The 26,843-nt window shown below is 48.4% G+C and overlaps 1 protein-coding gene across 8 annotated transcripts in view; it reads right to left on the bottom strand.

The window, feature by feature from the left end:
• Senp2 (SUMO specific peptidase 2) overlaps positions 1-26,843 on the bottom strand; it is a 79,623-nt gene that overhangs the window by 38,767 nt on the left and 14,013 nt on the right. For 2 of the 8 annotated variants that reach the window (XM_051150746.1, XM_051150750.1), the window contains exons 1-2: positions 22,532-22,735; positions 21,031-21,089 (exon numbers count right to left, since the gene is read on the bottom strand). The exons of 2 other annotated variants lie outside the window; for them this stretch is intronic. In XM_051150746.1, coding sequence (XP_051006703.1) covers positions 21,031-21,089; positions 22,532-22,632 — 160 coding nt within the window. In that variant the 5' untranslated portion in view covers positions 22,633-22,735. Of the gene's footprint in view, positions 1-2,986; positions 3,046-21,030; positions 21,090-22,531; positions 22,736-26,843 lie in introns of those variants that run through there. 4 more of the 8 variants (XM_051150748.1, XM_051150747.1, XM_051150749.1 and 1 more) reach the window with 4 other exon arrangements.

Raw genomic sequence — 26,843 nt, 5'->3', positions numbered from 1 at the left:
TTATGCTCCATCACCACTGTTCTTCAAAGGAAGTCAGGACAGGAGCTCAAACAGGACAGGGACCTGGAGGCAGGAAGTGACGCAGAGGCCATGGAGGGTACTGGCTTGTTCCCCGTGGCTTGCTCAGCCTGCTTTGTTAGAGACTCAGAACAACCAGTCCAATGGGTCCACAGCAATCACTAAGAAAATGTCCTACAGGCTTCCTGCAGCCAAAACTTACGAGGCCCTCTCTCAGTTGAGGGCCCTGCCTCTCCAGTGACTCTAGATTGAGTCATGTTGACATAAAATAGCCAGCATACATCCCAACTTCAAAGCTGAATTCGAAGTTGGAGACTAGCCCGGGCAACACAGTGAACGTGAGGACAGCCTGTGCTATGAATGGAGACCCCGTCTCAGAAAAGAAAAGTACGAATTTTGCAAATTAGTTGTTTTTTATTTTAGGAATTGAGAGACAATTTCAGGTTATCCCTTCAATAATGTTGAAGGATCATTTCCACTCTGCTGTGCTTTTGAAGTGAGCAGAAAAGAGCATTAATGATTGGTGTTTCCTCCACAGGCCCAAGAAGACAAGATGTACTTCTTGATAACTAGCAGTAGCCATTAAAGTATTGGAATGTTTTATTTTCCTATAAATTTTGAAAAGCAAAATGGGTATGTCCCAATACTATGTTAAATTATCTCGTGAGCTCTTTTTTAAAGCAAGGTAATCCTGTGTCTCATCTTTAAAAGAAGCTGAGACTAGCAGGGAGTAGGAGGGTGAGTCACAGGTCTTTGATCCCAGAAGTTGGGTGGCAGAGGAAGGCAGATCTCTGAGTTTGAGGCTGGTCTAGTCTACAGTGTGGGTCCAGGACACCAAGGCTACACAGCGAAACCCTGTCTCAAAAAACCAAAACAGAAAACAAAAAACAAGAGGGGAGCCCCGCTGAGACTAACTTATATTTTGGCTCTCATATATAAAGTCATGGAGAATTTGGGAGGCTGAAGAAAAGGACTGAGGATTGGGCTACTTGGCTCCTGCCCCCCACATAAATAACTTAAATTAAAAATTTTTTAAAAACAGCTGGGGGGCTGGAGAGATGGCTCAGTGATTAAGAGTGCCACCTGCTCTTCCACAGGTCCTGAGCTGAATTCCTAGCAACCATCTATAATGTGATCTGATGTCCTCTTCTGGCCTGCAGGTGTACATGCAGATAGAGCACTGTTTTTTGTTTGTTTGGTTGGTTTGGTTTGGTTTTTCGAGACAGGATCTCTCTGTTAGCCTTGGCTGTCTTGACTCACTCTGTAGACCAGGCTGGCCTTGACTCACAGATATCCACCTGCCTCTGCCTCTGAGTGCTGGGAATAAAGGCATACTCCACCATGCCTGGCTCTAGAGCACGGTATTAAACAAACAAAAACGGCTGGGTGGCGACGGTGACACACCTTTAATGCCAGCACCTAGGAGAAAGAGGTAGGTGGTCTTTGTGAGTTCAAACCCAGCCTAGTCTACACAGTGAGTTCCAGGATAGCCAAAGTCACACAGAGAAACCTTGTCTCATTTCCCTTCCCCATAATGAACAAACAAACAAATGATACCTTGAATCCCCTGAATTAAACTAACCACATTTCAAGTACTCCACAGTCACCACCAAGGCGGATCTACTGGTCAGCACAATGTGGACAGCACAAAGGTATTCTCTTAGGCAGCTTCATCTCCAGTGTCCATTTCTTTCTGTTGTTTGCATTAAGGACATCACGCCCTACATTCAACAGGAATGGTGCAGTGGGGTGACCCTTAGCACAGAAGTAGATGACTGCCATACACAGTCAGCTCAGGGGCCTTTCCTAACGCCATCACAATTCTGTTGTTTTGCAGTACTGGGGACTGAACTTTGGGCTCTGAGTACATTAGACAATCACTGAGCTACATTCCCACTCTTGTTTTACTTTCTAACAGGGGCTCATTAAATTGTCTAAGCAGGCTTTGAACTTGAGATCCACCTGCCTCAATCTCCTCGGTAGCTAAGCTCACAAGCCTGTGCTAATCAGGCCTGGGTACCAGCAATTGTTTTGTTTTGGTCATGTTGCTTTATGTACTTTTCTACATTCAAGTAAAGCTAATATTTATATTTAGTTTTTAAAATAGCTCCCTCCTTTTTTTTCCCTTAGAAAGTTAAAAAGCAAATGTAGACAGGCCACGTATTTGTTTATTTGTAAGATCAAAACATACTCCCGTGGTGGCACACACCTTTTATCCCAGCACTTGGGAAGCAGAGGCAGATGGATCGATGTGAGTTCAAAGCCAGCCTGGTCTATCTACAAAGACACTCTAGGACAGCCAAGGCCACACGGAGAAACTGTCTTGAAAAACCAAACAAAAACAAAAACTATATTCAATAAGTATTTATTGGATGAAATATCAACAAGTCCCACAGTTAACCAAAATCATTGTTGAAAAGGGACTGTCCATAGTATTTTACTGTGCTGTTCTTTTTTTTTTTTTTTTTAAAGATTTATTTATTTATTTATGCTCTGCAATAACTGCAATACAGAAGAGGGCATCAGATCCTATTATAGATGGTTGTGAGTCACCATGTGGTTGCTGGGAATTGAACTCAGGACCTCTGGAAGAGCAACCAGTGCTCTTAACCACTGACCCATCTCTCCAGCCTCTCTGCTGTTCTTTAATCTACCTTTATTCTCATGTACTAATCAGATGCAAGAAAGGAGATTTGCGATGACACAGTAGAGAAGATCACTCAGCCAGATGAATCTGAACGTCAGTTTGAACTGGTTTCTCTCTCCAAAGAAAAGTTAGCTGTTCTCACAGAACAATCAAGAACTTCACACACACTCAACACAATCTCTGAAGACACAAGCAGTCACCTCTAGGCAATGCTGTAGGGAAGAGTAGAAAGTTTTCATCGTCTGCACTTTTTACCTTTTGAATTTTGTGCCACGCATATAGTTTTCCTACTATAAGAAATGAATTTTTAAAATGTAGTACCTAATCTTGGTCTTTTAGCTGGGATTTCATCAGTGTCCACTGTAGTAGAAAACAGAGCGCTGTAAGGAAAGAAAAAGAAGTATGTATGTACATATGTAATACATGTGTTTCTACATATAAACTTACTCAGAGCTGGAGGTGTGACTCGTTGTTCAGCATGTGTTTAGCATGTAAAGGACCCTAGGTTCACACCTAGTACCAAAACAAAAGTTCATACAATACTCCTTCCATGTACCAGAAAACAGAATGCTATTTCCAGCACTCCCTACCACAGAATGATGCATACTCTGGTCAAATTGAACCAACACATCATTTGGTTTTAGTACATGACCCCAAGATAGCACCCCCCGTTTAACTTAAGTGATAATATAAGTAGCCTCCAGAGATAAATTGTAGGGGGGAAGATTAACTGCCCCCCAACCCCTTACCCTAGAGCTGGGGACTGAAGGCAGGACAGGCATGATAAACACACTCTACCACTAAGACACACCCTAAAACGAGTAGTTTTACAAGACGTGAGTCTCTAAGTGCTGTAAAGAAGAGGAGTTGGGCAGCTAGAATTCAAGGCTGGCCTGGGCACATACACACAAAGCGCAGGGGGACTGGACAGGGCATGACTCTGAGGAATAAAACACTGGGGGAGAATAAACAGTCTGTCGTTACCTAGTTTACTAAGCATCACTTTGGGGAATTCATAACATCTTAAATGACTCGTATCCGAACCCCGTGGAGCAGCAGGAGCCACACATCTCTGGGATATATGCTACAGCTTAGCTAAAGACCAATTTCATCAGTGACCTACATTCCTAGAATCATCTGTGCATCGTTTGCTTCTACTTCCCCTAAACTAACCTTTTGCCCACTTAACTTGACCCGAAAACACAAAATTCTTCATCACCACCACCACCACCATCATCATCATCATCGGTGAAGCAGACACAGTAAAGTCAGGAAAGAAGAGAAAGAGGGATGAGAGAGACTCATGGGAATATAGAACTTGCACAGTTATTTTGTTTTCTAGATAAATCCTTAACGGGGAAGACATTGTAAAAGGAGCAAAGGAGTAGCCGCTAAGTAGTAACATTTGTTATTTCCCTCTGATTTTAACCGAATCTTCGAAGAGAGCGGTACCTACTTTCTTTCTGCCTCTCATAGGGATGCCAAAGAGCAGAACCATTTTCTATCCCTCTAGCCCAACACACACACACACACACACACACACCCGACAGCTGCTGTAAAACAAGACGACTGTTGTTCCTCGGTGCGAAGTGACCAGTACTCGCGGTCAAATGACTACGGGCAAACCCCTAACCTAGTGGCTCGTCCCTGCACTGCCCGCCACCGGGCGACAGGAGCTGTGTCCGGTGAGCAGCACACAGCCGGCTTCCTATTCCCCTTCCGCTCACAGCCAGAGGCCTCCGCGGTCACGGAGCCGCCGGTTCCCACAGGCCGGCGGCGCCCAACGCCAGCGCGGGGGAGGGGACCGGCGCGCGGCGGCCGCCTCACCTGCTCGAGCGCCGCCTCTTGAGCAGGCGCGGGCCCCGGGCGCCGGCCGCTCGCACAAGCGGAGAATGGTGCCGAGAACCTTAGCCAGCCATCTGTACATTCCAGGCCTCAGCAGCAGCGGCGGCCGACACACCCGGAGACACGAACCCCAGAGCTGCCGCCGCCGCCGCCGCCACCGCCGCTACTGCCGCCTTCGCTGCTTCGGCTTTAACCAGGTTCAGGCGCGGGCTAGTGACGCCATCAAAAGGCCCGCAGGTTCAACGTTCCCCTGGCTGTGGGAGGACCCGCTCGGCGCCGCTGACGTCACCTTCTCCCGCCCAACGGGGGAGCGGGTTGCGTAGTCTGCGCACGCGCAGCCCGGCCCAGCTGCTTGCAAGCCTAGCAACAGGAAGCGGGACGGACTGTGCTGGCTCTCGCGCCCGCGGATCTGATTGGCAGGGCGGAGGGTGGGGCTTTCTCTTTAGCAGATCCAATCAGGAGTCAGTCTCGGGACAAGGCCCACAGACCCAGACCACGTGTACCGCTGCGGGGCTGTGAGAACTATGTGAGCAACCGAACAGTTGGGGCACTGTAAAAGAGTGCGCAAGGTGGAAATGGGTCAGGTTAGTTAATGAGATTTTAACGTTTTTCTCTTTATTTTGCAGACACACTGGTCTCAGACTTTACACGGATTACCGTCATGTTCACAGCAACGGAACACGATAAGGAGTGCCAGAGGTATATAGCAGTAAAATCACGTGCCGAGGATGATAAAGCTATCCACCAGCGTCTGAGTACTAGGGCCCATCCCGCACTCCTAAGGTCAAGGGAGAGACATTTTCATAGATAACTATAAAGTAGAATACAAGGTCATTCCCTGCTCTGATGAATTAGGGAGCTAAAGAAAGGAAATCGCGTGCTGGGGCAGAAGGATTTGACTCCTTAGGTAAGCTTCAGAGAAACAAGGGCTGAGTGACACCTTCTAACCTTCTAACCAGCTTGCCTCCTACCCCGGCTGTTCAGGTAGCAATTCTCATCTGTGAATGTGGAAGTCACACTATCAGTGAACACCCGTGAATAAGTCCCACATGAATTCCCGCGCTGCCCTTCAGTTAAGGCCAACTTCTGGGCTTGCTTGAGTTCAAACCCAGGTGCTTCCAGCTCGGGACCCTCCAGAATTCTGCTGTAAGCCCCCTACACGATGTCATCAGCACTCTGGCCTGGGAGGTGGCGGGCACAGCCAGTTCTAAGTGTAGACTTGGACCCCTCAGTTTCCCAAAATGTAACCACCACCAGGTTGTTACTGGAAGTTTGAAAGCCTTCTCTGAAGACTTGATAATTTTAATCTATGCGATGTGTTGACAGAGGGAAACAACCAAAAAAGAAGGGAAAGACTATAACAAATTACTTATTATGAGAGGACGAGAAGAGTCACACAAGAAGTATGACAGAGTTGAGTTTAGGGTTAACCAAAGGGAAGAGCGCTTGAGCTTCTAGAAGAAGCTGATCCATGCTGTGTGGACTGCCCAATCGCTGATGTGGGGGAAGTTTTAGGGACGTTCCCAGAGGTGGGGGGCTTTGGACCTAACATTCCAACCATCTCTTATTGATAAGGGGTGCTGAGTCCTCTCGCTACTTCCCGTTGGCTGGGGTCTGGAATGCTGGTCCAAAGCAAGGCCTCACGCTGGTAGAACAGCTGAGGGAATGCCATCGGAAGCATCTGGTTTATTGATCGTTGGGCTAGTTCAGTAATTCTCCCCTGAAGGAACCTAAAGAGATACGGAGCATCGTTATAATGAGCAGGGTAGAGACCAGTGGACCGAGGGGAGGTAGAAGCAAGAAAGGACTATAGCCAGAATCTGGAATCTGAGTCAGTCTCTGGAGGCTGTAGTTTGTGAGGCAGTTCACGTACAGTCTTTTTTTGGTTTTTCGAGATAGAGTTTCTCTGTGTAGCCTTAGCTGTCCTGGACTCCCTTTGTAGACCAGGCTGGCCTCGAACTCACAGCGATCCGCCTGCTTCTGCCTCCCTAGCGCTGGGATTAAAGGCATGTGGCACCACAGCTGGCCTCTGTAGCTTTTCTTGGGAGATACCTCACAGCTCTGGAACATCTACCATCTTGGGGTCTCCAATACAATCTAGGGCTCACCTTCACAGCTTCACACAATGACCTCTCAGGGCCTCTATGTAAGGACTCCCCTGCCCCATGCCTGGCCCCAGTGGCTCTCAGATGCAGAAGAAGATTCAACAACCCCTTTACTCCTGTGTCCTTCACAACTACCACCAGGCCAAGTTCAGGCCTCTGCTTGGGGGTGAAGCCTGGCCTCCTCCTTGAATTACATTTGCATAGGCTTCTTGTTACATAAAATTTCCTTTCAGGAGTAGAGAGCTGGGGTGGGGGCTTTCCTTTTCCCAAGTTGGAGGCTTAGCTCAGTGGGATGTCATCATAATGGCTCCCTTCCTTTATTCAGTCTCTAATCAGTCCTCTCCTTGCTCTTTTCACCTCTTTAAGCACAAGCCTGGCTGTTTTTCTCCCCTGACTGTATTCTGTATATCTCCCCCCCCCCCCCCCACCCCCCCCCCCACCCCCCCCACCCCGGCTTGATCTTTTTCACTGTAGACCTGAATAAAGAGTCATTGCTAACAGATTACAAACCTTGTAGGAGGGCCCTGCTGTTTGAGGTTTCAGTCCCCCCTTCCCGAATAGCCACTGTGAGCTCAGCATTAGGTGTAGGACTCCCTCTTTCCAGCAGGGCCTCTGGCTCTCTGCCTGACTCCATCTGGAGAGTGCCTTTAAACATAGATGCCCTAACAACATTGATATATGGCCCTTGACCCAGCTCCCTGCCAGCTCTCCCCACCCTGGGCCCATAGAATAATTAAGTCCTGTGCTCCTGTTCAAATGATAAAAGTGTGCTGCCCGGTGTAAAATGAGCATCCTAAATGTTAGGATTCCACTCCTGTCTGCCTACCTGTGTCGTCATTGTCAACCCCCCCCCCTTTCTCTTCTTTCTCTAGTTTTCTCTTTCTCCCTCCTTCCCTCTCCCCCCTCCCTCTCTTATCTCTTTTTTCTCTTCCTCTCTGTCTCTCTTTCTAAGGTACCCCTCTGCTCTTCCTTCTCTCCCCATGCTCACATAATAAACTTCTCCATAGCATATCTGTTGTGGTGCTCATATTTCATAAAACTAAAAGTGCCTGGTTTCAGCCAATTATATACACCTATCCTGGAAATCCCCCACCCACTCCCCGAGGCCTATATAGCCTTTGTTCTCCCTGAATATATTGAAACTAGCCCCTGAAGTGGTCCCTGGAGTGTTTGTGGTGCTTATGGCCTGACAGCCCCGGCATCTTGTCCTCTGCTCCCCTTGCCTTGGTGGCCAACAGCTTTCCAGGGAAGAGGAAACAATAGGAGCTTAATATTAGACTATCAGTAAATCTCTGGTAAAGAAATAAATCCAATATATTTCAATTTACCTTCATACAAATTTTAGGACATGAGAAAAAGGACAATCTTTGCTCTAGCCAAGTTGCTAATCTTGCTCCTCTCTGAAGCCTCTTGACCTGGGTGTCCACAGTCTAGCTTACCCTCAGCACTACTGTCTTTGAAGCTACTACTAAGATGGCCAATTAAGCTCTGCTCATAGCATTCAACTTTTCTTGGTTCAAAGTCTTCCACATTCTTCCAAAAACCTAAATGGGCAGGCCTGTCACAGTGCAATAGCGAGATCACTCAGATCATGAGAACCCCCCCACCCCCGCCCCTGCCAATTGACTACCAGGACTCAATGCCAATGCAACATACACAGGGTCCTATATTACAGGTTCAGAGCTCCGGTCACAATCCTTCCTGACGCATCAGAATAGGAGAGTGACCCTGAGCTTCAAGGGCAATGGGTTTAATAAAGGGAAAGGGGGGAGGAGGTTGTGGGTCATGGAAGGTCGACCTTTAGGCAGGTTGGGGTCAGAGGAGGCTGGATCTTCAGGGAAGTTGTGGATCACGGGAATGTTGATCTTCAGGCAGGTTCAGTCCAGGAGGCTGGATCTTCAGGGAAGTTGTTTTATCTTAGAGGAACATTGGGAGCTAATTGTATGTGATCTCTCTGGTGGAGTTTCTGGGGACTGCTGGCAGGTGTCATTCCCAGAACGCAGGGAGAAGGGTCACCTAAGGACAAGTTCTCATATAGAACATGACATTAATTTTACCCTTACAACAGCAATAGCCCATGTCTGTCTTAGCTATTTTCCTATTGCTGTGATAAAATGCCATATCCAAGATAACTTGTAGAAGAAATAATTTAGCAATGGTACTCAACCTTCCTAATGCTGTGGCCCATATAGTTAGTTCCTCATGTTGTGATGACCTCCAACCATAAAATGATTTCCCTTGCTGCTTAAAAACTATAATTTTGCTACTGTTATGAATCATAATGCAAATATCTGTGTTGTCCAGTTTCACAGGCGACTCCTATGAAAGGGTCATTTCACCCCTAAAGGGGTTGTGACTCCCAGGTTGACAAAGCTGATCTAGGGCTTACAGTTATGGAGGATTAGAACCCATGACCATCACGGCAGGGAGCATGTCAGCAGGCAGGCATGGTGCTGGAGCAGTCGTTGAGAACTTATGCCCTGGAGATCCGTTAGTTCCTCAGCTGGCCTTGGTAGAGGTAAGTGTTGGGCTGAGACTTTTGGCTAGCTAATGGTTTTTAAACACCCAACAGGAAAGCCAGATCCTTAAAAAGACAAAAACAGCAGGAGTCAAGAGCTCAAAGACCACAGCACCACAGCAGGGGCAGAAGCTAGGCTTCTACTCAGCCACAAGCTGAGGCACAGTGTACAACCCCTACCACTATCCCTGTGTTGAAATCAACTGGGGTGGGGGGGGGGTGGGGCGGACACACACACATTGCCCTTTGATTCTAGTTACTCCAACAGCTGCCAAACTGTCTGAAAACAGATCTTGAGCCCTTCACTCCTTGAGTCCAGCCTTGGAGGTCAAAGGACTAGATGGATGCTCTTGTGAGGTCATCCACTTACTCTAATAGACCTTGCCTTGGACATTTAAAATTGTCCTCTCTTCTGGCTCCTAGCTTTCTGCCTAAGGCCCAGTGTTAACTCATTCCTGTTGCTAACTAAACGAATCCTTCCTCTACTCAAAAGGTTCCTTTCTTACCTTTAATCCCCAGCCTCTCTATCCGGGCACCAATCAAGGTGTTCCTTTCTTCCCTATACCTGCTTATTACAGAAATGCAACCACTGTTTTCAGTTTCCCAACTGCCACACCCAGTGTCCCCAGCAGCTGTTAGAATCCAGTTTCCGTCGTTGTTGAAATTCTCTTAAGAGCAGTTGGTGTAACCACTCCAGTGTGGGCAGTGATGGGAACAGGAGGTAGAAATGAGGTGGGGGGCAGTTTAGGGATAGGAGCCCCCAGTCAGTATCCTCAGTCAGAGGCTGGACATGCTCACTCTGTTGGACCCTCACGCCCAACTCGGGAAGGGGGGTCGCCGCGAGAGACCACTTGAAACACACAATGCACTTATGCAAAAGCAAAGTTTATTTCTGACGCATTAGGGTCCCTCAGCACTCTGGAGGTGAAGGACCCCGAGCAGCTGGTACAAGCTAGTTTTAAAGACAAAACCGCAAAGCAGGTGGGGTTGCTTATCAAGTTAAACCATATGGACATTAGGACATCTGGCATTGGGAAACCTCTTGTGGGGACTTGGGTGTGGGTCCCTAGAGTGGTTACTGGAAACCACATGGGCACAGCTGATATTTGGAAACTTGCATGTAACTATTCTGGGAACTAGGGAAGAGCTCTTGAGGTTAGCAGTAACGAAAACTGGGAGAAACCTCTGGGGTCAGAAGTTTAGGTTCTGGGCAAGCAAGGTTGGGCAAGCAAACAAGCATCTTGTATTTTATGATTTTACAGTTTCTCATTCCCCTCCTCTTGTTGTATCTGGCCTCAATCTTGAAGCTCTTGTTTCTATACTTAGGGGTTTTCTATTTTTAATCTAATAGAGAAGGTAAGTCCTGGGTCAGTGCCTTTTACATAAAATCTTAAGCCCCACTGTCGCCCCGTTACCCACTCCAAATACTCTTTTCCTTTTTCTGTAAATTTTATGACTATGGGATTGCATTGGCTATTGTGATTACAAGTAGTCTGGGAGCTGGGAAGATACCGTCCCCGCTGAGGGCAGGTAGTGGTGCCAGAGTGGTTGCGGGATACGGTTATTAAATCCCACGACGAGGAGGGATTCCAATAGACGGAGCCTGAAGTTTCACATCCCCAGGCAGCACAAAAAGAGCTTTCCAGCCCTCCGCATCGGTGGGCTTCTGAACTTGACCTGCCATCCCCGGGACAAACATAAAAAGGAGCCAGTCGCAACTGGCATCTTGACCAGGGTCTAGCACAACCTAAGGCTGCTGTTCTTTGGTAATGGGTGGTTTCAGAAAGGATGGGTAACTCTTTATGACTTCTTTCAGGGATATCCCAAGTATCTAAGCCAGCAATTAAGAGGCATAGGTCCAGGGTTAAATCAGGCCACCAGGTATTGGGGGGTGCTTCTCGGGATACTGACCAGACCATATCTCCCGTTTGGGATTGGACCTGCCATGTGAGTTTCATGGGCCGATGGGGATTGAGGTCGGCCAACATCCTTGGGGCCAACATGAGGAAAAGCACAGTTAAAGACCAGATCTGGTAAGTCTTATCTTTAAAGGATCTTCGGAGCGGTGTAGGCGCCATTGGGAGCGTTGATCAGGATCTGGAGGTGGAGGAGCGGCCTTAGCGTGGGAGCCGTGTATCCAAGCTGCAATTCTGTCCACTTTGAGAGCGGTGGGTGTGGCCAGGAGGACTGTATAGGGTCCCTTCCACCGAGGCTCGAGTCCTTGAGACCGATGTCGTCGAATGTAGACTGAGTCACCGATGTGGAAAGGGTGTCCCGTCTGGTTGTCGCCAGGCTTGTAGATCTCAGCAAGGGGGGCCCAAACTTGGGCCTGTACCGCTTGCAGCCCTTTTAGGCGAGCCTGTAAATCAGTTTTGGAAGCAGAGGGGTGATAAGAATTGAGCATGGTAGACAGAGATGGTGGCCCTCCATATAAAATCTCGTACGGAGTCAGGTTAAAACGAGAAGGGGTGTTTCTGGTCCTAAACAGGGCCAAAGGTAGGAGGCATCTCCAGTCTTTTAGGCCAGTCTCAATGGTCAATTTAGTCAGGGTCTCTCTTAAGAGTTCTATCCATTCTTTTTACCAGCCCTAAACTTTGGGGTCTATAAGCACAATGTAATTTTCAATCAGTCCCCAGGATCTTGGCCAATCCCTGACTTACCTGGGAGACAAAGGCCGGCCCGTTATCTGACCCAATTACCTTTGGTAACACAAACCGGGGAAAGATGTCTTCCAGGATGGCTTTCATGACCATTCGTGCGGTTTTTTGGCATGTTGGGAAGGCTTTTACCCATCCTGAAAAGGTATCTATAAAGACCAGTAAGTACTTGTAGCCCACAGCAGGGGGTGTTACCTCGGTGAAGTCTACTTCCCAGTAGGTTCCAGGCTGGTCTCCATGGGCCTGAGTCCCCTCAGGGGCCCGGTTTTTGCCGGCATTCACCTGCTGGCATGCTTGGCAGTTGGTCACAAATTTGTCAAGCGGGGCGTTGGCCTTTGGGATGATATAATCTGTCTTGTTAAGCATCTGTTCCTTTGTCCCCAAGTGAGTCCATGCATGCATTTGTTGGATCATGGTGGTGGTTTCTTTGGCGGGCAACACAGTCTTACCATCCTTTTTCCAATGTTGGCTCACTGGGTCCCAGGTGGCCTCTAAGGCTTGGGTCTGGGCCTGGCCTTCTGGAGTGTAATTGTAGGGTTCTGATTGGTATGTCACCTGGTTAGCTCTGTCAACTTCCAGGGTTAAGGCTGGGGTCTCAGTAAGTGCTACTTGTGTTGCTACCTATTGGCCTGGTGGTTCCCCAAAGCGACAGGGTCCTGTCCTTTTTGATGCCCCGGGCAATGGATGATGGCTACCCGGGTCGGCAAGAAGAGGGCTTTCAGTAGGACCAGAATCTCAGGCTTATTTTTGATCTCTTTTCCCTCGGATGTCACCCTCAGACGTCAGCAGGCCTCGGCACTCATAGATACTCTCATGCACATGGGAGTGGCAAAGGCATATCTACTGTCCGTGTAAATGTTAGCCTTTTTTACCCTGGGAGAGTTCGAGGGCCTTGGTGAGGGCTATTAATTCGGCCTTCTGAGCTGATGTGCCGGGTGGCAGAGCCTGAGCCCAGGTGTCCATCTACAACTGCTGCCCCTGCCCACTGAGTACCTGCATCAAGGTAGCTGCTGCCATTCGTATACCAGGAGCGGTCTGCTTCCGGTAGCTCATGGTCCTGGAGGTCCACCCGTGTCCCATGCGTTTCAGCCAATACCTGGTGACAGTCATGAGGGGCTTCTTGATCCTTTTCCAGCGTAGGTAGCAGTGTAGCAGGGTTGAGGGTGGCCGGGGAGCTGAAGGTGATGCGCTCTGAGTCTAGGAGCAGGGCCTGATAGTGTGTCAGGCGGGCGTTGCTGATCCATCTGTTAGGTGGCTGGCGCATGGGGCGTGACTATAGTTAGGGGTTGTCCCAGAGTTAACTTGTTGGCATCTTTAACTAGAAGGGCTGTGGCAGCCATGATATGCAAACAAGGGGGCCACCCTGTAGCCACAGTATCCAACTGTTTGGACAGGTAGGCCACAGGCCGCTTCCATGGCCCTAAGGTCAGGGCCAAAACTCTTTGTCTTTTATCTATGTACAGAGTGAAGGGTTTGATGGTGTCTGGTAGGCACAGGGCGGGGGCTGACAGAAGGGCCTTTTTAATGGTGTCAAAGGCCTGTTGTTGGGACTTTCCCCAAGTGAAGGAGTGTGGGTCCTGGGTCAGGGGATATAGGGGGGCAGCCATTTCTGTTAATCCCGGTATCCAGATGTGGCAGAACCCCACGGTACCCAGAAAATCCTGCAACTGTCTGTGAGTCTGGGGTGGCGGGATCTATGCAACAGTGTCAATCCTGCTCTTGGTAAGCCATCCTTGCCCTTCTTTCAGGACGTAACCCAGGTATGTTACCTCTTATCGGCAGAGCTGGGCCTTTTTGGCTGAGCACGGTAGCCTTTGTTACCTAGTTCTTGTAGTAACCGCTGAGTTCCTAGGATGCAGGCGTCTCTGGAGGGAGCAGCCAACAGGATATCATCTACATATTGTAGAAGCGTCACTTCAGGGTTCTGAGTGTGGAAATCAGTCAAGTCCTGACGTACAGCCTCATCAAACAGAGTGGGAGAGTTTTTGAACCCTTGGGGGAGGTGTGTCCATGTCACCTGCCTGGAAATCCCCAGTTCAGGGTCTCTCCATTCAAAGGCGAAGTAGGGTTGGCTCTGGGGGGCTAAGGGTAGGTTGCAGAAGGCATCCTTATGGTCTAAGACCATATACCAGGTAAAGTCTGGTCTTAAGGTGCTCAGGAGGTTGTAGGGTTGGGCACCGTAGGGTGTCTGTTCATCACCCGTTAACTTCTCAGAGGTCCTGGACTAGTCTATAGTCTTGACAGGCTGGAGGGGGGTCTTCCAAGGAGGCTGGCAATGTTTGAGGACCCCAGCTTTAGGAACCGGCAGATATGCTGGCTTATTCCTATCCTGGTTTCATGGCTCATTGGGTATTGTTTAATTGAGAACGGTACAGCTGTAGGCTTAAGAGCCACAATAATAGGTAGCTGGTGATGGGCTAATCCTAGCCCTCTGGTCTCTGCCTATGCTTGGGAAATTGTTGGAGCCATGGGCCACAGTCTGGAAGGGACTCTTGGGGTGGGGGTTCAAATAGTCTGTATTCATCTTGAATTTTTACTGTGAGGACTTGTATAGGGGTCCCAGTTGAATCAAGGACCTGTGCCCCTTTTCCAGAGAAATGTATTTGGACCCCCATTTTAGTCAGTAAGTCTCTCCCCAGCAGGGGGTAGGGGCATTCGGGGACCACAAGGAAAGAATGGGTCACGGTACCTGTGCCCAGATTGACTGTTCACTTGTTAGTCCATCGGTGTGATTTGCCTCCTGTGGCCCCCTGGACCCATGAGGTTTTTGATGACAGGGGTCTGGATGCATGAGTTAAGACTGAATGTTGAGCACCGGTATCTATCAGGAAGGTGGTACATTGTCGCCCGACTGTGAGGATTAGCCTGAGTTGGGGGGGGGGGAGCACCAGAGCCCCGACCTCAGTCGATATCTTTATCCAGCGCCAGGACTGGAACCTTTTTCCGGTCCTTGGGTCGCTTAGGGCAGTCTCGGACCCAATAGCCTCTTTCCTTGCAGTAGGCACATTGGTCTTTTTCTACCCTGGGCTGCCTTCGGTCTCCACCCTCTTTATCCTGTCCTTTAGGCCTAGGTTTATCTGCTACCACTGTGGCCAAGATCCTAGTCAATTCCTTATCTCTCCGCTTCTCTCAGCAGTTTTCCCGTTCCTCCTGCTCTCTAGCCATCCTAGCTTCCTTTTCCTCGGGAGTCTCTCTCTTGTTATACACTTTCTCTGCCTGTCTACCTAAGTCCTGAATGCTAAAAGTATGGATACCATCTAATTGCTGTAATTTTCCCTTGATATCAGGAGCTGCTTGGTCTATGAAAGACAGTATCACTGTTGCCTTATGTTCAGCTGCCGTAGGGTCAAACGGGATATACATACGAAACCCTTCTAGTAATCTTTCTAAAAAGGCAGCAGGGCTCTCGTCCTTTCCTTGAGTGATGGTTCTTACCTTGGCCAAATTAGTATGGCGCCTTCCGGCTCCCTTGAGACCCGCCAACAGAGCCTGGCGACAGACACGGAGACTCTCCCTACCTGCAGGGGTTTCATAATCCCAGTCTGGGCATCTGAGGGGGAATCCCACATCGATCACATTAGGGAAAAGTGGGGGTATACCTCCCTGACTGGGGACATTTTTTCTGGCTTCCAGGAGGACCTGCTGTTTCTCGTCAGTTGTTAGGAGGACCTGGAACAGCTGCTGACAGGGGGGCTGGTGTGTCAGGAGAGTGGACTCTATTAGGTAGAGCCTGGGGATCCCGGGAGAAAGGGGGGTTGTGAGTTTTCCAGTTATAGAGATCTGAGGAGGAGAAAGGCCAGTAAGTGATCTCTCCATTGGTTGTCCGGAGAGGGAAGAGGGAGGATTGCCATTGACTCTTGGTAGGGCCTCGGCAGAGGTGGAGACAAGGTGGAGAGGGAGGGGTGCTGGGCAAACAGAAGAGAGGTCGGGGGTAAGGGGAGGCGGTGCAGTGGGGGAGACGGTAGAGGGAGTATATGAAGAAGAGGTAGAGGGAAGGGATGGAGGTGGAGGGGACAGGGGTTGGAGGTAAGGAGGAGGAGAAGGTCCTGGGCAGGATCCGAGGGCAAGACGGGCTTCTGACTTTTTCGGGAATCAGGGTCCTCGGTAGTCGGAGTCTGGCCCTGGGCGGTTGAGGAGGTCACTGGTAGGAGCATACATTCAGGTCTCATCGGCGGATTAGGTGGCAGGAAAAAGCGGACCCAAGGAGGAGGATCGGAGACCAGGTTCTCCCATGCTAGAACGTAGGGCACCTGGTCGGGATGGCCATGTGGTCCTGGGCTAAAAACAATAGACTTGACTTTGGAGATGATGAAAGGGTTGAAGGTCCCCTCGGGTGGCCATTCTACACTGAAGGTGGGCCACTACGAAGAACAGAAAGTCTGTGAGCATCCTTTGTGGACTTCTACAGAGAGGTTGTGCGCACGGGCTCGCACATCTTTGAAATGGTCAAGAGTCAGAGTCAATAGAGTGGTCACAGTCTGTCCCATGTCAGTGTTGGTTGTCTCAGTCAATACAAAAAGGCCGATAACACACATAAACAGAATTAGCAGACAGGAAGACAGGCCATGAAGGATCGGCGCCAAACTGAAAGTACAGTTTCTGATGGCGGCATGGATGCGTGACCGCCTACGGATTTGAGGAGACTGACCGTATCGTCAGATTAACTCCAGACCACCACTGGAGCATCCTCCAGGGTGTGGGAAAGAAGGTGCCGGACACGTCTGTCCCCCTTCTCGTCCCACTACGGACTTGCGAGCTATGGAGAGACAGGATGCACATGAATACAAAGCGAAAGTAACTTATGTGCACGTTGGTCGACAGTGGCCCGTGCCAGGAGAGACCTTCAGTGGGTGAGTCGGGGGTCTCGGGGCGACCCCAAAATCCCGGACGAGCCCCGAAATGTTGGACCCTCACGCCCAACTCGGGAAGGGGGTCGCCGGGAGAGACCACTCGAAACACACAACGCACTGATGCAAAAGCAAAGGTTTATTTCTGACGCATCAGGGTCCCTCAGCATTCTGGAGGCGAAGGACCCCGAGCAGCTAGTACAGGCTAGTTTTAAAGGCAAAAGGCGCAAAGCAGGTGGGGTTGCTTATAGTTAAACCATATGGACATTAGGACACCTGGCATTGGGAAACCTCTTGTGGGGACTTGGGTGTGGGTCCCTAGAGTGGTTACTGGAAACCATATGGGGACATCTGATATTTGGAAACTTGCATGTAACTATTCTGGGAACTAGGGAAGAGCTCTTGAGGTTAGCAGTAACGAAAACTGGGAGAAACCTCTGGGGTCAGAAGTTTAGGTTCTAGGCAAGCAAGGTTGGGCAAGCAAACACGCATCTCATATTTTATAATTTTACCATTTTTCACATTAAATTAGTACTTCAGTCAACCACAAACATTCACCAAGAAATGATTGAAAATAGCAGCTTTTGAGGAGTAAGCTTTGTAGAACACATAAACGAACCTTTCCTACTCGTGCAGACACGCAAGGCTATTTCGAGCACCTCAAAGTGACAAGGGCATAAATGAGCCCCAAGCATACTGCTAGGAATGGAAACCTATAGAGAGCACTGACACTGACTTGCTTACTAGTTCACCTTCCTTCCCAGGCTGAAGAATGACTGCCTTAAACAACCTCCTACAAAGCCCAGACAAATCCTGACTGAGTGAAGTAGGCAGCACACAGGCCCTGAGCATCTGTGGCCAACAAAGGCTATCCCTCTGCTGAACCAGATGCTTTGGACAATCTCAAGCTTACTTCTTCTTGGTACCGAAGATTACAAAACAAAAGTGAACGGGGGGTGGGTGGGGGTGGGGGGCACGTCTCAGTGCTCCTCCACTTCTTTTATAATGCTACCTTCTTCTAACTTCCTACACAGCTATGTGGCCTAGTTTCCCTTGTACTCACTAATTAAAGATACTGTAAATAACTAGTTTCTGCTTCCAAGAAAAATAGCCTAAAATAGTGGCTTTAAGCAACCGAGTTCCAATATAGATCCAATATGAAATAAATATTCTCCAGAAAGGGGAAAGGTAAGGTAAAGCAGAATCCAACTTGGAAGCAATTTACTTGTTTGCTGAGTATGAGAGCACACTTGTCATCCTGTCCTGTCCTAATTAGGCTTACTATTGCTGGGATAAAACACTATGACCAAAGCAACTTGGGGAGGAGAGGGTTTATCTGGCTTATGCTCCATCACCACTGTTCTTCAAAGGAAGTCAGGACAGGAGCTCAAACAGGACAGGGACCTGGAGGCAGGAAGTGACACAGAGGCCATGGAGGGTACTGGCTTGTTCCCTGTGGCTTGCTCAGCCTGCTTTGTTAGAGACTCAGAACAACCAGTCCAATGGGTCCACAATGGGCTGTGCCCTCTCACAGCAATCACTAAGAAAATGTCCTACAGGCTTCCTGCAGCCAAAACTTACGAGGCCCTCTCTCAGTTGAGGGCCCTGCCTCTCCAGTGACTCTAGATTGAGTCATGTTGACATAAAATAGCCAGCATACATCCCAACTTCAAAGCTGAATTCGAAGTTGGAGACTAGCCCGGGCAACACAGTGAACGTGAGGACAGCCTGTGCTATGAATGGAGACCCCGTCTCAGAAAAGAAAAGTACGAATTTTGCAAATTAGTTGTTTTTTATTTTAGGAATTGAGAGACAATTTCAGGTTATCCCTTCAATAATGTTGAAGGATCATTTCCACTCTGCTGTGCTTTTGAAGTGAGCAGAAAAGAGCATTAATGATTGGTGTTTCCTCCACAGGCCCAAGAAGACAAGATGTACTTCTTGATAACTAGCAGTAGCCATTAAAGTATTGGAATGTTTTATTTTCCTATAAATTTTGAAAAGCAAAATGGGTATGTCCCAATACTATGTTAAATTATCTCGTGAGCTCTTTTTTAAAGTAAGGTAATCCTGTGTCTCATCTTTAAAAGAAGCTGAGACTAGCAGGGAGTAGGAGGGTGAGTCACAGGTCTTTGATCCCAGCAGTTGGGTGGCAGAGGAAGGCAGATCTCTGAGTTTGAGGCTGGTCTAGTCTACAGTGTGGATCCAGGACACCAAGGCTACACAGCGAAACCCTGTCTCAAAAAACCAAAACAGAAAACAAAAAACAAGAGGGGAGCCCCGCTGAGACTAACTTATATTTTGGCTCTCATATATAAAGTCATGGAGAATTTGGGAGGCTGAAAAAAAGGACTGAGGATTGGGCCTCTTGGCTCCTGCCCCCCACATAAATAACTTAAAAATTTTTTAAAAACAGCTGGGGGGCTGGAGAGATGGCTCAGTGGTTAAGAGTACCACCTGCTCTTCCAAAGGTCCTGAGCTGAATTCCTAGCAACCACATGGTGGTTCAGAACCATCTGTAATGTGATTTGATGTTCTCTTCTGGTCTGCAGGTGTACATGCAGATAGAGCATTGTTTTTTTGTTTGTTTTGTTTTTGTTTGTTTTGTTCTTTTTTGTTTTTTCGAGATAGCATTTGTTAGCCTTGGTTGTCCTGGACTCACTCTGTAGACCAGGCTGGCCTCAAACACACCTGCCTCTGCCTCTGAGTGCTGGGAATAAAGGCATACTCCACCATGCCTGGCTCTAGAGCACTGTATTAAATAAACAAAAACAGCTGGGTGGTGACAGTGGCACACAATTAATGCCAGCACCCAGGGGACAGAGGTAGGTGGTCTTTGTGAGTTCAAACCCAGCCTAGTCTGCACAGTGAGTTTCAGGATGGTCAAAGTCACACAGAGAAACCTTGTCTCAACTCCCTTCCCCATAATAAACAAACAAACAAATGATACCTTGAATCCCCTGAATTAAACTAACCACATTTCAAGTACTCCACAGTCACCACCAAGGCGGATCTACTGGTCAGCACAATGTGGACAGCACAAAGGTATTCTCTTAGCCAGCTTCATCTCCAGTGTCCATTTCTTTCTGTTGTTTGCATTAAGGACATCATGCCCTACATTCAACAGGAATGGTGCAGTGGGGTGACCCTTAGCACAGAAGTAGATGACTGCCATACACAGTCAGTGCAGGGGCCTTTCCTAACACCATCACAGTTCTGTTGTTTTGCAGTACTGAGGACTGAACTTTGGGCTCTGAGTACATTAGACAATCACTGAGCTACATTCCCACTCTTGTTTTACTTTGTAACAGGGGCTCATTAAATTGTCTAAGCAGGCTTTGAACTTGAGACCCACCTGCCTCAATCTCCTCGGTAGCTAAGCTCACAAGCCTGTGCTGACCAGGCCTGGGTACCAGCAGTTGTTTTGTTTTGGTCATGTTGCTTTATGTACTTTTCTACATTCAAGTAAAGCTAATATTTATGTTTAGTTTTTAAAATAGCTCCCTTTTTTTTTTTTCTTAGAAAGTTAAAGAGCGATTGTAGACAGGCCTAGCATTTGTTTATTTGTAAGATCAAAACATACTCCCGTGGTGGCACACACCTTTAATCCCAGCACTTGGGAAGCAGAGGCAGGTGGATCGATGTGAGTTCAAAGCCAACCTGGTCTATCTACAAAGGCAGTCTAGGACAGCCAAGGCTAAACAGAGAAACTGTCTTGAAAAACCAAACAAACAAACAAACAAACAAAAAACAAAAAAACAAAATCATCCTCAATAAGTATTTATTGGATGAAATATCAACAAGTCCCACAGTTGACCAAAATCATTGTTGAAAAGGGAGTGTCAATAGTACTTACTGTGCTGTTCTTTCTTTCTTTTTAAAAAAGATTTATTTATTTATTTATGTTCTGTCCTTCTGTATATCTGCAATACAGAAGAGGGCATCAGATCCTATTATAGATGGTTGTGAGCCACCATGTGGTTGCTGGGAATTGAACTCAGGACCTCTGGAAAAGCAACCAGTGCTCTTAACTACTGACCCATCTCTCCAGCCTCTCTGCTGTTCTTTAATCTACCTTTATTCTCATGTACCAATCAGATGCAAGAAAGGAGATTTACGATGACAAAGTAGAGAAGATCACTCAGCCAGATGAATCTGAATATCAGTTTGAACTGGTTTCTCTCTCCAAACAAAGAAAAGTTAGCTGTTCTCACAGAACAATCAAGAACTTCACACACACTCAACACAATCTCTGAAGACACAAGCAGTCACCTCTAGGCAATGCTGTAGGGAAGAGTAGAAAGTTTTCATCGTCTGCACTTTTTACCTTTTGAATTTTGTGCCATGCATATAGTTTTCCTACTATAAGAAATGAATTTTTAAAATGTAGTACCTAATCTTGGTCTTTTAGCTGGGATTTCATCAGTGTCCACTGTAGTAGAAAACAGAGCGCTGTAAGGAAAGAAAAGAAGTATGTATGTACATATGTAATACATGTGTTTCTACATATAAACTTACTCAGAGCTGGAGGTGTGACTCGTTGTTCAGCATGTGTTTAGCATGTAAAGGACCCTAGGTTCACACCTAGTACCAAAACAAAAGTTCATACAATACTCCTTCCATGTACCAGAAACAGAATGCTATTTCCAGCACTCCCTACCACAGAATGATGCATACTCTGGTCAAATTGAACCAACACATCATTTGTTTTTAGAACATGACCCCAAGATAGCACCCCCCGTTTAACTTAAGTGATAATATAAGTAGCCTCCAGAGATAAATTGTAGGGGGGAAGATTAACTGCCCCCCAACCCCTTACCCTAGAGCTGGGGACTGAAGGCAGGACAGGCATGATAAACACACTCTACCACTAAGACACACCCTAAAACGAGTAGTTTTACAAGACGTGAGTCTCTAAGTGCTGTAAAGAAGAGGAGTTGGGCAGCTAGAATTCAAGGCTGGCCTGGGCACATACACACAAAGCGCAGGGGGACTGGACAGGGCATGACTCTGAGGAATAAAACACTGGGGGAGAATAAACAGTCTGTCGTTACCTAGTTTACTAAGCATCACTTTGGGGAATTCATAACATCTTAAATGACTCGTATCCGAACCCCGTGGAGCAGCAGGAGCCACACATCTCTGGGATATATGCTACAGCTTAGCTAAAGACCAATTTCATCAGTGACCTACATTCCTAGAATCATCTGTGCATCGTTTGCTTCTACTTCCCCTAAACTAACCTTTTGCCCACTTAACTTGACCCGAAAACACAAAATTCTTCATCACCACCACCACCACCATCATCATCATCATCGGTGAAGCAGACACAGTAAAGTCAGGAAAGGAAGAGAAAGAGGGATGGGAGAGACTCATGGGAATATAGAACTTGCACAGTTATTTTGTTTTCTAGATAAATCCTTAACGGGGAAGACATTGTAAAAGGAGCAAAGGAGTAGCCGCTAAGTAGTAACATTTGTTATTTCCCTCTGATTTTAACCGAATCTTCGAAGAGAGCGGTACCTACTTTCTTTCTGCCTCTCATAGGGATGCCAAAGAGCAGAACCATTTTCTATCCCTCTAGCCCAACACACACACACACACACACACCCCGACAGCTGCTGTAAAACAAGACGACTGCTGTTCCTCGGTGCGAAGTGACCAGTACTCGCGGTCAAATGACTACGGGCAAACCCCTAACCTAGTGGCTCGTCCCTGCACTGCCCGCCACCGGGCGACAGGAGCTGTGTCCGGTGAGCAGCACACAGCCGGCTTCCTATTCCCCTTCCGCTCACAGCCAGAGGCCTCCGCGGTCACGGAGCCGCCGGTTCCCACAGGCCGGCGGCGCCCAACGCCAGCGCGGGGAGGGGACCGGCGCGCGGCGGCCGCCTCACCTGCTCGAGCGCCGCCTCTTGAGCAGGGCGCGGGCCCCGGGCGCCGGCCGCTCGCACAAGCGGAGAATGGTGCCGAGAACCTTAGCCAGCCATCTGTACATTCCAGGCCTCAGCAGCAGCGGCGGCCGACACACCCGGAGACACGAACCCCAGAGCTGCCGCCGCCGCCGCCGCCGCCACCGCCGCTACTGCCGCCTTCGCTGCTTCGGCTTTAACCAGGTTCAGGCGCGGGCTAGTGACGCCATCAAAAGGCCCGCAGGTTCAACGTTCCCCTGGCTGTGGGAGGACCCGCTCGGCGCCGCTGACGTCACCTTCTCCCGCCCAACGGGGGAGCGGGTTGCGTAGTCTGCGCACGCGCAGCCCGGCCCAGCTGCTTGCAAGCCTAGCAACAGGAAGCGGGACGGACTGTGCTGGCTCCCGCGCCCGCGGATCTGATTGGCAGGGCGGAGGGTGGGGCTTTCTCTTTAGCAGGTCCAATCAGGAGTCAGTCTCGGGACAAGGCCCACAGACCCAGACCACGTGTACCGCTGCGGGGCTGTGAGAACTATGTGAGCAACCGAACAATTGGGGCACTGTAAAAGAGTGCGCAAGGTGGAAATGGGTCAGGTTAGTTAATGAGATTTTAACGTTTTTCTCTTTATTTTGCAGACACACTGGTCTCAGACTTTACACGGATTACCGTCATGTTCACAGCAACGGAACGCGATAAGGAGTGCCAGAGGTAGATAGCAGTAAAATCACGTGCCGAGGATGATAAAGCTATCCACCAGCGTCTGAGTACTAGGGCCCATCCCGCACTCCTAAGGTCAAGGGAGAGACATTTTCATAGATAACTATAAAGTAGAATACAAGGTCATTCCCTGCTCTGATGAATTAGGGAGCTAAAGAAAGAAAACCGCGTGCTGGGGCAGAAGGATTTGACTCCTTAGGTAAGCTTCAGAGAAACAAGGGCTGAGTGACACCTTCTAACCTTCTAACCAGCTTGCCTCCTACCCCGGCTGTTCAGGTAGCATTTCTCATCTGTGAATGTGGAAGTCACACTATCAGTGAACACCCGTGAATAAGTCCCACATGAATTCCCGCGCTGCCCTTCACTTAAGGCCAACTTCTGGGCTTGCTTGAGTTCAAACCCAGGTGCTTTCAGCTCGGGACCCTCCAGAATTCTGCTGTAAGCCCCCTACACGATGTCAACAGCACTCTGGCCTGGGAGGTGGCGGGCACAGCCAGTTCTAAGTGTAGACTTGGACCCCTCAGTTTCCCAAAATGTAACCACCACCAGGTTGTTACTGGAAGTTTGAAAGCCTCTGAAGACTTGATAATTTTAATCTATGTGATGTGTTGACAGAGGGAAACAACCAAAAAAGAAGGGAAAGACTATAACAAATTACTTATTATGAAAGGATGAGAAGAGTCACACAAGAAGTATGACAGAGTTGAGTTTAGGGTTAACCAAAGGGAAGAGCGCTTGAGCTTCTAGAAGAAGCTGATCCATGCTGTGTGGACTGCCCAATCGCTGATGTGGGGGAAGTTTTAGGGACGTTCCCAGAGGTGGGGGGCTTTGGACCTAACATTCCAACCATCTCTTATTGATAAGGGGTGCTGAGTCCTCTGGCTACTTCTTGTTGGCTGGGGTCTGGAATGCTGGTCCAAAGCAAGGGCTCACGCTGGTAGAACAGCTGAGGGAATGCCATCGGAAGCATCTGGTTTATTGATCGTTGGGCTAGTTCAGTAATTCTCCCCTGAAGGAACCTAAAGAGATACGGAGCAATCGTTATAATGAGCAGGGTAGAGACCAGTGGACCGAGGGGAGGTAGAAGCAAGAAAGGACTATAGCCAGAATCTGGAATCTGAGTCAGTCTCTGGAGGCTGTAGTTTGTGAGGCAGTTCATGTACAGTCTTTTTTTGGTTTTTCGAGATAGAGTTTCTCTGTGTAGCCTTAGCTGTCCTGGACTCCCTTTGTAGACCAGGCTGGCCTCGAACTCACAGCGATCCGCCTGCCTCTGCCTCCCTAGCGCTGGGATTAAAGGCGTGCGGCACCACAGCTGGCCTCTGTAGCTTTTCTTGGGAGATACCTCACAGCTCTGGAACATCTACCATCTTGGGGTCTCCAATACAATCTAGGGCTCACCTTCACAGCTTCACACAATGACCTCTCAGGGCCTCTATGTAAGGACTCCCCTGCCCCATGCCTGGCCCCAGTGGCTCTCAGATGCAGAAGAAGATTCAACAACCCCTTTACTCCTGTGTCCTTCACAACTACCACCAGGCCAAGTTCAGGCCTCTGCTTGGGGGTGAAGCCTGGCCTCCTCCTTGAATTACATTTGCATAGGCTTCTTGTTACATAAAATTTCCTTTCAGGAGTAGAGAGCTGGGGTGGGGGCTTTCCTTTTCCCAAGTTGGAGGCTTAGCTCAGTGGGATGTCATCATAATGGCTCCCTTCCTTTATTCAGTCTCTAATCAGTCCTCTCCTTGCTCTTTTCACCTCTTTAAGCACAAGCCTGGCTGTTTTTCTCCCCTGACTGTATTCTGTATATACCCCCCCCCCCTCGGCTTGATCTTTTTCACTGTAGACCCTGAATAAAGAGTCATTGCTAACAGATTACAAACCTTGTAGGAGGGCCCTGCTGTTTGAGGTTTCAGTCCTCCCTTCCTGAATAGCCACTGTGAGCTCAGCATTAGGTGTAGGACTCCCTCTTTCCAGCAGGGCCTCCTGCTCTTTGCCTGACTCCATCTGGAGAGTGCCTTTAAACATAGATGCCCTAACAACATTGATATATGGCCCTTGACCCAGCTCCCTGCCAGCTCTCCCCACCCTGGGCCCCATAGAATAATTAAGTCCTGTGCTCCTGTTCAAATGATAAAAGTGTGCTGCCCGGTGTAAAATGAGCATCCTAAATGTTAGGATTCCACTCCTGTCTGCCTACCTGTGTCGTCATTGCCAACCTGTTTTGGGGGCAGGGGGGTGGTCCTACCCAGGGTTATATAAAAGAACAGTCTTTCTCTCTCTCTCTCTCTCTCTCTCTCTCTCTCTCTCTCTCTCTCTCTCTTTCTCCCTCCCTCCCTCCCTTCCTCACTCCTTCCCTCTCTCACTCCTCCCTCTCTTAATCCTCTTCTCTCTTCCTCTCTGTCTCTCTTTCTAAGGTACCCCTCTGCTCTTCCTTCTCTCCCCATGCTCACATAATAAACTTCTCCATAGCATATCTGTTGTGGTGCTCATATTATATTTCCTAAAACTAAAAGTGCCTGGTTTCAGCCAATTATATACACCTATCCTGGAAATCCCCCACCCACTCCCCGAGGCCTATATAGCCTTTGTTCTCCCTGAATATATTGAAACTAGCCCCTGAAGTGGTCCCTGGAGTGTTTGTGGTGCTTATGGCCTGACAGCCCCGGCATCTTGTCCTCTGCTCCCCTTGCCTTGGTGGCCAACAGCTTTCCAGGGAAGAGGAAACAATAGGAGCTTAATATTAGACTATCGGTAAATCTCTGGTAAAGAAATAAATCCAATATATTTCAATTTACCTTCATACAAATTTTAGGACATGAGAAAAAGGACATTCTTTGCTCTAGCCAAGTTGCTAATCTTGCTCCTCTCTGAAGCCTCTTGACCTGGGTGTCCATAGTCTACCTTACCCTCAGCACTACTGTCTTTGAAGCTACTACTAAGATGGCCAATTAAGCTCTGCTCATAGCATTCAACTTTTCTTGGTTCAAAGTCTTCCACATTCTTCCAAAAACCTAAATGGGCAGGCCTGTCACAGTGCAATAGCGAGATCACTCAGATCATGAGAACCCCCCCACCCCCGCCCCTGCCAATTGAATACCAGGACTCAATGCCAATGCAACATACACAGGGTCCTATATTACAGGTTCAGAGCTCCGGTCACAATCCTTCCTGACGCATCAGAATAGGAGAGTGACCCTGAGCTTCAAGGGCAATGGGTTTAATAAAGGGAAAGGGGGGAGGAGGTTGTGGGTCATGGGAAGGTCGACCTTTAGGCAGGTTGGGGTCAGAGGAGGCTGGATCTTCAGGGAAGTTGTGGATCACGGGAATGTTGATCTTCAGGCAGGTTCAGTCCAGGAGGCTGGATCTTCAGGGAAGTTGTTTTATCTTAGAGGAACATTGGGAGCTAATTGTATGTGATCTCTCTGGTGGAGTTTCTGGGGACTGCTGGCAGGTGTCATTCCCAGAACGCAGGGAGAAGGGTCACCTAAGGACAAGTTCTCATATAGAACATGACATTAATTTTACCCTTACAACAGCAATAGCCCATGTCTGTCTTAGCTATTTTCCTATTGCTGTGATAAAATG

This window comes from Acomys russatus, chromosome 8, assembly GCF_903995435.1.
Source record: "Acomys russatus chromosome 8, mAcoRus1.1, whole genome shotgun sequence".
Taxonomy (NCBI): domain Eukaryota; kingdom Metazoa; phylum Chordata; class Mammalia; order Rodentia; family Muridae; genus Acomys; species Acomys russatus.
The sequence above is the reverse complement of the archived record's forward strand: the minus strand, read 5'-3'. Positions and strand labels throughout refer to the sequence as shown.